Source organism: Cebus imitator, unplaced genomic scaffold (assembly GCF_001604975.1).
Source record: "Cebus imitator isolate Cc_AM_T3 unplaced genomic scaffold, Cebus_imitator-1.0 Scaffold46, whole genome shotgun sequence".
NCBI lineage: Eukaryota > Metazoa > Chordata > Mammalia > Primates > Cebidae > Cebus > Cebus imitator.
In genome coordinates, this window is record NW_016107361.1 from 5319876 (window position 1) to 5333304 (window position 13429).

Genomic DNA, 13429 nt, shown 5'->3' on the forward strand with positions numbered 1-13429 from the left:
GGGGGGGAATTACTAAACCCAGCAATATCAGATAGATAGGTGACAGCCACCTGCAGTGGCTCTGATCAGAGTGACCTCTGCCTCACTACTCCTGCCACCCTTCCTCTGTTGCCCACCTGCCTCAGGAGAGATTACATATAACTTAAATGGTTATTTCGATCCCTCCGGTTTCTGGATTCTGGTTATCATGATTTTATCTCCAGAGATAGGGAATGAATTAGGAAGGGGCAACCTGCTACTCATCAGACTCAGGGTAGAGCACACAAGTTTGGGACACAGACATTTCGTTATTATAATAATACCACAAATTCTTAACACACAGAGTTGTAAAGGTGACTTGTCGTTTCTGAGTCACTAAAAGTAGAATTAATTATCTGGCTATAATGTGCAAGTATGTAACCACTTAAAAATTATATAATAAGAAATACAATACAATGTTATTAAATTTAGGAGGCCAGGCGCATTGGCTCACACCTATAATCCCAGCACTTTCGGGAGGCAGGTGGATCACTTGAGGTCAGGAGTTTGAGACCAGCCTAGCCAACATGGTGAAACCCTGTTTCTACTAAAAATACAAAAATTGGCTGGGCACAGTGGCTCACGCCTGTAATCCCAGGACTTTGAGAGGCCAACATGGGTGGACCACAAGGTCAGGAGTTCGAGACAAGCCTGGCCAACCAACATAGTGAAACCCCATCTCTACTAAAAATTAGCTGCGTGTGGTGGCAGGTGCCTGTAAATCCCAGCTATCTGAGAGGCTGAGGCAGAACTGCTTGAGCCTGGGAGGCAGAGGTTGTAGCGATCCAAGGTCGCACCACTACACTCCAGGCTGGGTGATGAAGTGAGACTCCATCTCAAAAAAAACACACACCTCAGTGCCTCTTCAACAGGCGAAAAAAAAAAAAAAAAAAAAAAAAAATCAAAAAAAAAAAAAAAAAAAAAGAAAAACAAGGAGAAAAAAATAAATTTAGGAGGAAAAATATTTACTATTAGGGAGACATGTAATTTCTATTTTCTATAGGCACTGTTTCTGTCAGTTGAAAATGAGAAAACACTAATTACAGAATATAGACACACACAAAATTGAAGGAATATAAACAGTTGAACACCTATGTATTACATTAATTCTATTTAAGGAAAAGATAAATACATGAGTTTTAAGCAAAAAATAAGCCCATACCCTTGTCTCAATTATCTAATTTATGTAAAAGTGGGAGAACAATAAATAGTATGTGCATGTATTAACTTCTGATTGTTTCCTTTCATGAGCTTCAATTAATCTTTGAAGTTATAGATAATTGATAATTTGATTTCTGCCATTAAAACTACATCAAGTTTTGGTATTCATAGGACTATATTTGAATATATGCTTTATTCCATGCAAAAACATTCACATTTGATACACAAACGATTACCAGAAACAAAGTGACTTAAAATAACACATTTATTATCTCGTACTTCTGTAAGTCAGAAGTCCTGGCATGGGCTCAGCTGGGTTCTCTGCTCAGGTTCTCGCCAGGCTGAAATCAAGGTGTCAGCCAGACTGTGCTCCCTTCTGTAGTTCTGGGTATTCTTCCAAGCTCATGTAGTTGTCAGCTGAATTAAGAATTCTGTAGGAGGGTAAGTCTGCTTTCTTGCTGGTCATCAGCCTAGGGGCTAGTCTCCATTCTTAGAGGCCACTGCCATCTTCTGCCACAAAAGCCTCTCTACAACATGAAACTTTACTTCTTCAAGGCCAAAACAAAACCATCCGCTGTTGCTTTGAATCTCTTTGACTTGTCCTTGACCCTCTTTTTTAAGAGTTCACTTGATTATGTGGATAGTATGCCTTTATTTATTTATTTGGTTCTTTTTGAGACAGGGTCTTTCTAACTCTGTCACCCAGGCTCTGGAGTGCAGTGGTGCAAGATCATGGCTCACTGTGGCCTGGATCTCCCAGGCTCAAGTAACCCTTCCACCTCAGCCACCAGATTAGCTGGCACTACAGGTGTAAGCTACCATGTCTGGCTAATTTTTAAATTATTTGTAAAGATAGGGTCTCCTTATGTTGCCCAAGTTGGTCTTGAACTCCTGGGCTTAAGTGATCCTCCTGTCTCAGCCTCCGAAAATCTGCCTTTAATATTCAGTTGACTGACAAAGTGAGGTACTGGCAATTTGAGAGTAAACAAAGTAGAAATTAATTCTGATGGGTATGATAGTCAACTAACACAGAAATACTACAACTGAAGACTGTGGTAACTGCTGTGAAGAAAATGAACAGGGCAGCGTGACAGAGTAACTAGGGAAGAACTCTCATGACGGGAGGTGATATCAGGGCTGATATCATCTGGAAACTCAGAATGAATCAGTTAAGAGCTGAGCTGAGGGAAGAACAGGCCAGGAAACAGCTGAACTTTCATATCATGTCTGAAACAAATTATTCAGGAGTATAGATTGTCCTCCTGAAGGGAATTCTCTGGAAACCTGTTTTCACTATCATCTTTGGCCTTTAGTATTTTAGCAAAAACACAATATGGAATTAAATTTACTGAACACCTGGGTGTTCCACGATTTCCAGATGCATAAGACAATGTCTTCTGCCCTCAGAGTGCCTTTCTAGGCCATCCATCACATTTACCACAATTATTGGGATCAACGGCACAAGAACGTTGTTCTCCTTGACAAATGGTTCTATAGGATGTTTTAGCTATTTACCACAACCACTATTACCCAACTTCAAGCATGAAAACTTTTTACACAGGCTGTCTTTTTATTGGAAAATGTGAATTTCAAAGTGAGTATAATCTATGTTAGCAAAGAAGAAAGAAAAACGTTTCTTTTTACCTGTTTTGTAACATTTTAAATTTATATACTGGTTTTCAGTGTGAATCTCATTATGTCATAACTCAAATCTACCCTAGCTTGGGATACTATTCAAATACGTAACTATTTTATATTATAGAATCCATTATTTCATCACAGTAAGTTATTCATTGAAATAAGTCATAAGAACATACAATTTGGGTGTTCATTTTCTTCCTATATCCATCATTATCTTCCCTCTATCCAGTTCAGAAAGAATTCATTAAATCCTGACAACTCCCATCAGAAATGTTTCTCAATAACAACCTTATTTCATTATTCTCAGAATGTCTAAGTTTCTATTTTCTCTTTTTTTTTAAGTTTCACTCTTGTTGCCCAGGCTGCAGTGCAATGGTATGATATAGGCTCACTGCAACCCCCGCCTCTGGGGTTCAGGCGATTCTCCTGCCTCAGCCTCCTGAGTAGCTGGGATTACAGGCATGCGTCACTGCACTCGGCTAATTTTTGTATTTTTAATTGTGTGAGGTTTCACCATGTTGGTCAGGCTGGTATCGAATTCCTGACCTCAGGTGATCTGCCCACTTCATCCTCCCAAAGTGCTGGGATTACAGGCGTGAGCCACCATGCCTGGCCCTAAATTCATACTTTTAAGGCCTTGTCACTAGCCTTTTGATCAACTTTAACTGGCCTTCCTTCCAAGAGCTTGCTTCTCCTCTAGTCCACCTTCTACATAGTAGCCTGATTATCTTCCTGAATACTGAACAAAATTCCTGTCTTCATGGAGCTTACGGTATAATGGAACAAACCAAAAATTTTTCAAAACGTGATAATGAGCTACAAAAATAAATAAATAAATAAAAACAGGGTAAGAGAAAAGGGCAAAGGAGGGAGTAACTTTAGATAGGCTGGTGACATTTGATTACTGTATAACAAATGCTAATGCCCTTCAGCTAAAGAGCAGCAGGAAAACACCTAGAGTCAAACGAAGCTGGGTTTAATGACTTGTTGCAAGGGGTGGGGGTGCGGGGGCACTCTGTAAGTGGGTATCGGTATTGTGAAAAACATTACAGTTTGGGTTAGGTGATTTTGGGGAAGTGTCAAGGTTTTGCTCTGGATTGGATGCTGGCAGGAAACAGGTAATCCTGTAAATTGAATATTTTAATATTTGCTATCTAGAAGGCAGGAAGAATGGAGCAAGACTAAGGTTGTAATTGGTCAAGAAGCAGTGGTGACTTATATTAACCAGAATGTTTGGTCATTTTTGTGGTTTAGAGACTGTTCTTGTATTTGCTGTGTTTAGACATGATTATGAAGGGGTCTTATTTTTGTCTGTTACAGTCACAGAGTGACGGTGATAGTGACGTTTTGTGAGATTGTTTATATTTGATAAAACACTCAGAACTGAGAATGCCAAGACAGCTGCCAGTACCACAAATGCATAGCTAATAGTGCCAGTCCAGCTCCTGGCTGTCCAGGGTTGGTTCCTGCTGCAACCCAGCTCCCTCTGTCCCCCAACTAGCAAAGCCATCAGCTGCTACATTTGTCCCTATAATTGCAATTTATGACTCTTATTCATAATTTTGTATCTTTAACATTTACAATAACAGTATTACTATTTAGGGTACTGAGTTCCAAAACTCATTGCAGCTCTCCCGATTATAGTAGAGAACTAGTGGTATGATGATGGTGGGTGATAAGAACAGACATGCAAAGTATCTTAACTATAAAAAACAGGTATTATTTGTCTGCAGAGTCCCATAGGTAAACCAAAGACAATCTGCTTGTAGCTAAATGGTTTAGAAATTGGGAGTAAGAAAACAAATATTGTAAATCTTGGCAATGACTTCAGAAGTCCCAGAGTCGGTTGCTCCATCTCTACAAACAAGAAGCTGAAGTTGGATGGTATGTGTAATTCTGATATGCTTGCATGGTGCCAGGCTGGCTGTACAGGAATCATATAGGGAGCTTGTTATCATCAGGTAGAGATTCGAGGGCCTCATCTCCAGAAAGTATAAATCATCCTAAGTTTTTGAGACTCATCCATGTTTTTTTTCCTTTTGTTGCTAAGTTGTATCTGATTAGATTAATATATTGCTTTATTAATGATGGACATTTGGGCAGTTTGTCGTTTTTGGTAACCACAAATAAAGTTGTTAGGGATATTTTTGTGCAACTCTTTTTATCGATATATGCTTTTATTTCTCTGGACAAATACCTAGATGTGGGACTGCTGGCTCATAGGGCAGATGTGCATTTAACTTATATGAAATAGACTTTTTTTTTTATATCAAACTGGGACTCACTATGCTACTCAAGATGGAGTATAGTGGCTATTCACATGCATAATCATGGCAAACTGGGTTCAAGCGATCCTCATCCCTCAGCCTCCCCTGCTGTAGCTTGAATGATGGGTACCACTACAAGTGGTTCTGACAGGTTCACATTTTTGACATAAAGTAACAAAACGTTTTATAATACCCTTGCCTATGGTCAAAGCGTAGCCTAGTAGAGACGTCAAAGGATCTGTTATAAGGCCTCAAGCACTCTGGGGCCCAGGAAGATCCCCTAAGGCAAATCGATGAAAGTTACGTGGATTTTATCTGTGGGTAAATGCAGTTCAGGCAATGCATTTGATAGTATGTCTGTGAAACCTTCGTCCTTTTGACAAATATATCGCCTCCAGGGCTCTTGGAATTCCACATCACTGTCATCAGGCTCTGAAAAATGGATACCTGAACGTGACAGACTTAAGACTAAAGTCATTTCTGACAGAGGACAGAATTAACAAATATTTGATAGCATGTTTGAGTGGAGGCTGGGTGGGGCTGGCCACTGTAACTCTCAAGTTACCCTTAGCAGATTTTTTTTTTAAACACCTGACACTTCCACCCTTCGGCAGGTAACCAAACTCTATTTAAAGGAAAATAGAAACCAAAAGAAAGAACTCTTTCACCTTCCTGCCAGAAACATCCATCTTTCTGTATCCACCTTTTATCCACCTCTCCTCATTCTCTGTAATCACAATGAAGAAAAGCATCCTTCCTAAAGTACTCTTCATTCCACCTTCTCCCCTTATTTCTCTCATTAGAGTGGCTCATTCCCATCGGTATTTGCCTCCTCCAATTTTTCCCTGGTGAAAGTTAACCTCGATATCGTTAAACCTTCTAACGGATTGCCTGCCCAGCTATTTACTCTTTCTAACCGGGATCACCAAGGTTTACCATACAGCAGGCACTGCACCTTCATGTTTAAAATATATAATACATGACTAGACAGGATTCCGAGGGTGCAGATAATGAAGCTATCTACAGCTTGTAGCCTGGGTGTTGGATGGCTCACTGGATGAGGAAACTGCTTATCCTTCAGCTGTGTATGGGTAATTTGATATATGCTTTCACTCTGAAATAAAGTTGTGGCAAGGCAGTAGTACGCAACAAGTACGAAAACAAGTCGGGAAACAGTGGTGCGGCACAACCAATCAACCCCTCACAGGACTTGGGTGCGCATCACCCAGGAGCCGCGCAGCTGCCACTCCGCCCGCCGCGCGGTCAGCGCCCGCACCGGCCCTTCCGGCGGAACCCGCCTAGCGGGCTTCGAAGGGACCTCAGTTTCCGAGTAGTGATGGGGGTGGAAGGTGAGGGGAAGAGCCGAGGGGCTCCCGGCCAATGGCAGCTCTTGAACTTACACCTCCAGACGTCAGCGCGGCTGTGTAAACGGATGTCACACAGCAGGCTCGGAAGTGTCTCCTCCCGCCTCAGAAACGCGGCGCACGCCCAGCGGCCTCGGAAAAACCTTAGGCGGCGAGAGGGAGGGGCATGTGCCGCACGCCGCGAGCCGAGTCCCGCGCCCTCGCCGGCCGGCCTCCTCCCCGCAGTGTCTGTGTGGTAGCCGTCCTGGTTGAGCAGCCGGGCGCCGGCGTCCTCGCCACAAGCGCGCCGCCGCAACTGGCTCCGCCCCTTGCCGGAACGGGCCGCGCGCTCCTGCAGCTCTCAGCAGAGTCACGGGCGCGCGCGCCGCCGGCGGAGCCGCAGTTAAAATGGTCCGAGAGGGACCCGGCCTTGCCCCCGCCGCCGCGCTGACTGACTGAGCCGGCTGACCGGGCCCGACTGGTCGCCTAGCCGGCAGGCTCGCTCGCTCCCTCCCTCCCTCGCGTCCCTAAAGCTCGCGCCCATCGTTCTCCCGGCTTCCCTGGGCAAAGCATGTAGCCCCCTTCGGGCACTCCGGCGGCCCGCGGCTGACGCCCACCTCCCTACCATCGCGTGTGTGCCCGTGTGTGCGTGTGTGTGCGCAGCGCGGGCGACCCCGCCGCGGGCCGGAGGCCGAGCCAGCGAGCGGCCTGCCCCGCTGCCGGCACCTCGCCTCTCTGGGCCTCCCTCCCTCCCGTCCCGGTGCCCCTCCTCGGGGCCTTCTATATGGGCCACCTTCTCTCGAAGGAGCCGCGTAACCGCCCGAGCCAGAAGAGGCCTCGCTGTTGCAGTTGGTGCCGCCGCCGGCGCCCTCTCCTCAGGCTGCCCCGCCGGACCCCAGCCAAGGTGCCCCCTCAGCCGGCGGCGCCCCGGAGCCGGGACTGCTTCTTCCGCGGGCCCTGCATGCTCTGCTTCATCGTGCACAGTCCCGGCGCGCCCGCCCCCGCCGGCCCAGAGGAGGAGCCGCCGTTCTCGCCGCCGCCGCCGCCGCGGGACGGGGCCTACGCTGCCGCCTCCTCCTCCTCTCAGCACCTGGCGCGGCGCTACGCGGCCCTGGCCGCCGAGGACTGCGCCGCTGCCGCCCGCCGCTTCCTGTTATCTTCGGCCGCCGCCGCCGCCGCTGCCGCCTCGGCTTCGTCGCCCGCCTCCTGCTGCAAAGAGCTGGGGCTGGCTGCGGCCGCCGCCTGGGAGCAGCAGGGCCGAAGCCTTTTCCTGGCTAGCTTGGGGCCGGTGCGCTTCCTGGGGCCGCCCGCCGCTTTGCAGCTCTTCCGGGGGCCGCCGCCGCCGCCGCCGCCGGCCGAGCCCCTTACGCCTCCCGAAATGGTGTGCAAACGGAAGGGGGCCGGGGTCCCCGCCTGCACCCCCTGCAAGCAGCCCCGCTGTGGCGGCGGGGGTTGCGGCGGCGGCGGCGGCGGCGGCGGTGGGGGAGGGCCTGCCGGGGGAGGCGCCTCGCCGCCGAGACCCCCCGACGCCGGCTGCTGCCAGGGTCAGGAGCAGCCCCACCAGCCGCTCTGCCCCCCGCCCTCTTCTCCCACTTCCGAAGGTGCCCCCACCGAGGCTGGCGGGGACGTTGTCCGAGTCGGGGGCACCGCCCCCTCGTCCGCCCAGCAGCAGCGTGAATGTGGCGACGCGGACTGTCGGGAGCCCCCCGAAAACCCCTGCGACTGTCACAGGGAGCCGCCCCCCGAAACCCCAGACATCAACCAGCTGCCGCCGTCCATCCTGCTCAAGGTGGGTCTGGGCGAGAGGCGCAGGGATGCTCGTTTTCCCCCACCCCCGGCCCCCGCCTCCGAGGCTTTCTCTCTCCTCCCCTTAAGCACGGAGGAGGGGGTTCCCTGACAGCCGAGGGACGTCCGAGCGAGAGACTGGGAAGCCGGTGGGTCCTCTGCCTATGGCCTGTTTTTTGAAGTATGAACACTTGGAGTCTACTGAATGTCTTAATAGCTTGACTCTATAACCCACCTTTCAGGGTTCAGCTATTATTAGAATCCCAACCCAGTGGTTTAGAAACTTCGCAGGTATTCTGTGGGGAAAAAAATTGTTTTTAATCAATTGAGGAATTTGTACTTAGTGGGTAAAGACTATTTGGAAGTGTTCAAACATTACTTTCGGGTTTCATGGCTGGTAGTTAATGTCAAACAGTTAACTTTTATTGAGCATTTACCATAATCAGGCACTGCGCCAGAGCTTTATATATACAATATCCATCCCATTTCTTTATCCAGTTAACGCTGCGGGATAAATATTGTTAATATCTTTATTTTATACAAGAAGAAACTGATTTCTCCGTGCCGTGGAGCAGGGTTTACAGTAGTGAGTCAGGAAGAAGTGGTCTTAGCTCCTATGGAGCTGACAGTCTAGTGGGGCTTGAAGTGGTTGAATGACTTGTGGAAGGTCACATACAGAAAGTAAAGGGCAGATCTAGGTCTTGAACGAGGTACCCGATTTAAAAATTCCTTTGTTTACTATGATGTAATGCCCTCCTGCATTTTAACCCTTACGTAAAAGCATACAGATTACCTTGGGAGACCAGTGAGTAGAGGTAGGTGTCCTGGATGAAATTTGTGTCATTTTCAACTATCATATTTTGCAGTTTTGTCAATGCTAGTGACAACCTTAGTTACGTAATAGAGTTTTTATTAAGTTATTAACTTTTTTCCTCTTTTTTGCCGTCTCTCACCCCACCCTTTCTGGAGCTTAATAAATATAAACCATTTTCATTGTGGATGATACTAGAGACTAGCCATAAATAACCTTGATAAGAATTTGGCTACTTTTACTGAAGTAACTTTAATTAATTACAATTGTTATTGTCACCAATATGGTTTCTTTGACTAGACTTTTTGCATATTTACAGTACTGTGTGTTTGGGTCTGTTTTATTGTGATATTAATGTTCTTGTGAATGATACAGGAAGAGAGTGGGAAAACTTACATTTCCTTGTGTCAAGATGTAATAATCTAATTCTTGTGGTGGTATACTTGTTGGAAGAGTAATTGCTTACTCTTTGTGTGCAGAGGAGCATTTTAGGACAAAGGGAACTTTCTTGAGTCCTTTAAATCACTGGATGATATGGGTAAATAAAATATGAACAAATTTTTGGTGTAGACGTTTGATTGCTGTCTTCTTATTTGACAAATAAGACTGTTTCGGAATGAACCAAAACAAAGCCAGGTACCTTCTTCTTAGACCATTATTTCATGAAGTATAAAAACATTTTAATACCAAGAAAAAGAAAAGGAGGGACATCTCGTAATAAAGAGAAACTCTAATAGAATAAAATAAATTTATTCTATTAATACTGCATTGTTCTTTTTCATATTTTTACCTGTGGATGGTTGAAAACTTTGTCTAAAGGACATTTGGGAATCACATGGGCTTGCCCTATTGTGTGTATTTGGACGTGTTATGTAGATTTCCATTTTTTGTATTAGAAAACTCTAATAAAGATTCTCTGTCTGAGTCTCGTGGTCCTAGTGATATTCAGCACGAAGTGAGTTGTACTATCTGGGATGAATTGAATTAGAGATTGCTGAGTGTCTGCCAACCCCAGTTTTTGGGGGCAGAGACTCAGGATTCATATCTTGTTCATTGCTCTGTATCCTCCTTTAAGTGCAGTGCCTAGCATATAGTAGCACTCAGTAAATACTTATGAATGAATGTAAGCTTAGGTATTTGGAGTATGGGCCGAAACTCGGGGTAATATGCCACACCACGAAGAGACATTTCTAAGGAATGTCCATATTCTGACTGGAGTTTGAGCCACAGTAGAGCCTTGTGGTGGTGAAAGGGTTTTGGCTCTGCCTCTGGTAAAGACTGGAGTTGTTTTGACTTGGAGAAAGGAAGACTTTAGGAGCTATGACAATTATTTTTTTCTAATATTAGAAGAGTTGTTGCAGAGAGGCACAAGTCCATAATCACTATTGGAAAACATTCTTCGAAATTATGCCCTGTTCTGGTAGTGGGTCCATAGCTATTATAATTGTATTGCTTTTGCTTCTTCTTTTGTACTAGAAAGTTACTATACTTGTAAAAAAAAAAAAATAAATAAAAATAAAAATAAAAATGAGGCAGGTCGAATTTGGGAGAGAAATGTGAGGATGTTTAAGTATTAAAAGGATGTTTTTGAGGAAAGCTACTGTGCTTGCCCAGTGGTGTTTTTTATTTTTTTTGGTATGGCAGAGGAGAAAAACTAAACTATATGTTACATCAGAGGCCAATTTGTGGCTCAATATCAACAAGGATGTTTTTCCTCTATATAGGTTAATAAATATGATGTGCTTTAAAGCAGCCAAAAATGCATTTTAATATAATAGTTTCTTTAAAAAGTTGTTTAGCTTTGGCAGAATATCCTATTTTATGCTTATTACCCACATCTTAAATTTCTTCACTTGGATAAACAAAACACATCTGGGTTTAGTCAGTGATCTTTGGTTTATAACAGCTGTCTCACTTTTATAAAAAAGGAAACTAAACTTCAAAGAAGATAATAGCATGTTTAAAACAAGATGCTACTTGGTTCCAATGACCATGCCTACGTGTTGATTGTTAACTGACAAATTAGCCCTTCAGGAACATACAGTCCTTTAACCTTAAAAAATGATCTAGGCCCCTAAGTTTTTATTTTCTCATGTGTAAAATAAGGAGGATGAGCATAAAAATATCCACAAGAAATTTACTTTGACCTGTGCATGAAGAGTTTGGTGATCCTTTCCACACACAAAGAAGTGTAGAACTGGCAAAATTGCCCAAAACTATTTGAACTCTGGAAATCAACTAAAAGCAAAGAAAAAAATTGAGAAACATTTATTCTTAGGAAAACTGTTAGAGCTTCAGGTAAGAATAGCCCAAGTCTACAGCATTCTTGCATGGGCCCCTACTGTGACCTCTTGCCCCGGCACCTTTGGCAAGAAGTGTAGTTTGGAAAACCAGCAGCTTTGCTGCCAGAGAGCTGATTCAATTTGGGGCAATGAATAAAAACCTTTGTCGATAAAATGTTGTGAACTTGGTAGGGAAAAACAAGGAAAAACTATATATTTGCTAGTTTAAGTTTGTAGTGCCAGTTGGGATGAGTGGAAGACTAGCCATAAATTAAAAGGCAGACCATGGAAATGGGAGAACCATAAAGGGATAATCTCTCCACATATCCTGGCATATTGTGAAACTGTGCACATGTGTAGGGGAGACCTGAGGTTGTCTAACTGAGAGCAAGGGCCAAGGCAGATGAGAATTCTCTAAGCCTTGAATGTGCCCTTTTTAACCCACACATAGATTGAAGAGCAGGCTCAAGCTGTTTGAGCATATCTTTGGCATATACATAGCTGAAAACTAAGCTATTTAGACACAGGATAACTTCCCTAGAAAGCCAGGATAAAACATATATATGTGAATTAAAATCTAAACAGAAGTATTCACACTGCCCAGAACACAGATTTCACAGTTTAAGGTCAGACATGTTAAAAGGCTCAGAAGTGTAAAATTCTATACCGACTGTTATCTAAAATGCCCAATTTCTAACAAAAAATTTTGAGAGACATGTAGAGACAGAAAAATGTGACCCATACTAAGGGAAAAAGAAAGCAGTTAATAGAAATTGACTCTGAGTAAGCCTAGGTATTAGACTTAGCATAGACTTCAAACTATTATAAACATGGTAAAAGAAAGGAAGCAGTATTTGAATAATTACAGAATGTAATGACATTTACCCAACAAATTGGAAATCTCAATAAAGAAATGGAAGCTATAAAAGTGTTTTATTCTTTTTGATGCTATTGTAAATGGAAGTGCTTTCTTAATTTCATCTTCAGATGAGTCATTGTTAGTATATAAAAATATTTGCTTATTAGTACTAAAATTAATTTTCGTATTTTCTGGGATTTTCTCTATATAAGATCATGACATCTGTAAATAGAGGCTATTTTAATTCCAACTCCACAATTTGGATGCCTTTTATTTATTTTTCTTCCTAATTGCCCTGGCCAGAGTCTCCAGTACAGTCTTGCATAGAAGTCATGATGCAGGCATCCTTGTTTTGTTTCTGATTTTGAGGAAAAACTTTTATTTTTTTACCATTAGGTATAATGATAACTAGGGGTTTTGGTAGGTGCTGTTTCCCAGGTTGAGGAAATTTATTTCTGAATGTTTTAAGAAAGGGTGTTGGATTTTGTTCAGTGCTTTTTCCTGCATCAGTTGGGATGATCATATGTTTTTGTTTTTTACCTTTATTAATACGGTTTGTCACATGGATTTTTTTCATATGTTGAACCATCCTTGTATTCTTGGGATAAATCCCACTTGGTCATGATGTATAATCCTTTTAGTATACTGTGGATTTAGTTTCCTTATATTTTATTGAAGATTTTAACATCTCTATTCTTAAGGGATGTTGGTCTGTAATTTTTTGAGATTTCTTTGCCTGGCTTTGGTATCAGGTATGCTGGCTTTATAGCATGAGTTAGGAACCATTATCCCATCCTCTCATTTTGGAAGAATTTAAGATAGATTGGTGTTCATTCTTATTTAAGCATATTACCGGCGAGGTCATCTGCTCCTTGTCTTTGTTGTAAGTTTTTTGTTTTTTATTACACATTCCATCTTTTTACGTGATATACATCTTTTCAGATTTTCTGTTTCATTTGAGTCAGTTTTTATAGCTTGTGTTCTAGGAATTTGTCATCTGTTTCACCAATTTAGTAGTATACAGTTATTTGGGTCCCGATTCAAGGAATTCTCCTGCCTCAGCCTCCCGAGTAGCTTGGATTACAGGCGCGCAAAACCATGCCCAGCTAGTTTTGTATTTTTAGCAGAGACGGGTTTCACCATGTTACCTAGGCTGGTTTTGAACTCCTGAACTCATGATCCACCAGCCTCAGCCTCCCAAAGTTCTGAGATTATAGATCTTAGCCACCATGCCCAGCCTTTGATTTTTTTTTTTTTTTTTT

General features: G+C 43.5%; 1 protein-coding gene and 1 long non-coding RNA gene across 6 annotated transcripts in view; one reads left to right on the forward strand and one right to left on the reverse strand.

Annotated features, from left to right (window-relative positions):
• Positions 1 to 4160: 4160 nt before the first annotated feature.
• On the reverse strand, positions 4161 to 7297 carry LOC119470991. Its single transcript, XR_005199977.1, has 2 exons — positions 7224 to 7297; positions 4161 to 5367 (listed from the first exon to the last, which is right to left on the reverse strand). It is a non-coding gene; the product is annotated as an uncharacterized LOC119470991 (long non-coding RNA).
• FBXL17 (F-box and leucine rich repeat protein 17) overlaps positions 6611 to 13429 on the forward strand; it is a 536693-nt gene continuing 529874 nt past the window's right edge. For all 5 annotated transcript variants that reach the window (XM_017527156.2, XM_037737994.1, XM_017527158.2 and 2 more), the window contains exon 1: positions 6611 to 8219. In XM_017527156.2, the coding sequence (XP_017382645.1) occupies positions 7215 to 8219 (1005 nt within the window). In that variant the 5' untranslated portion in view covers positions 6611 to 7214. The remainder of the gene's footprint in view (positions 8220 to 13429) is intronic.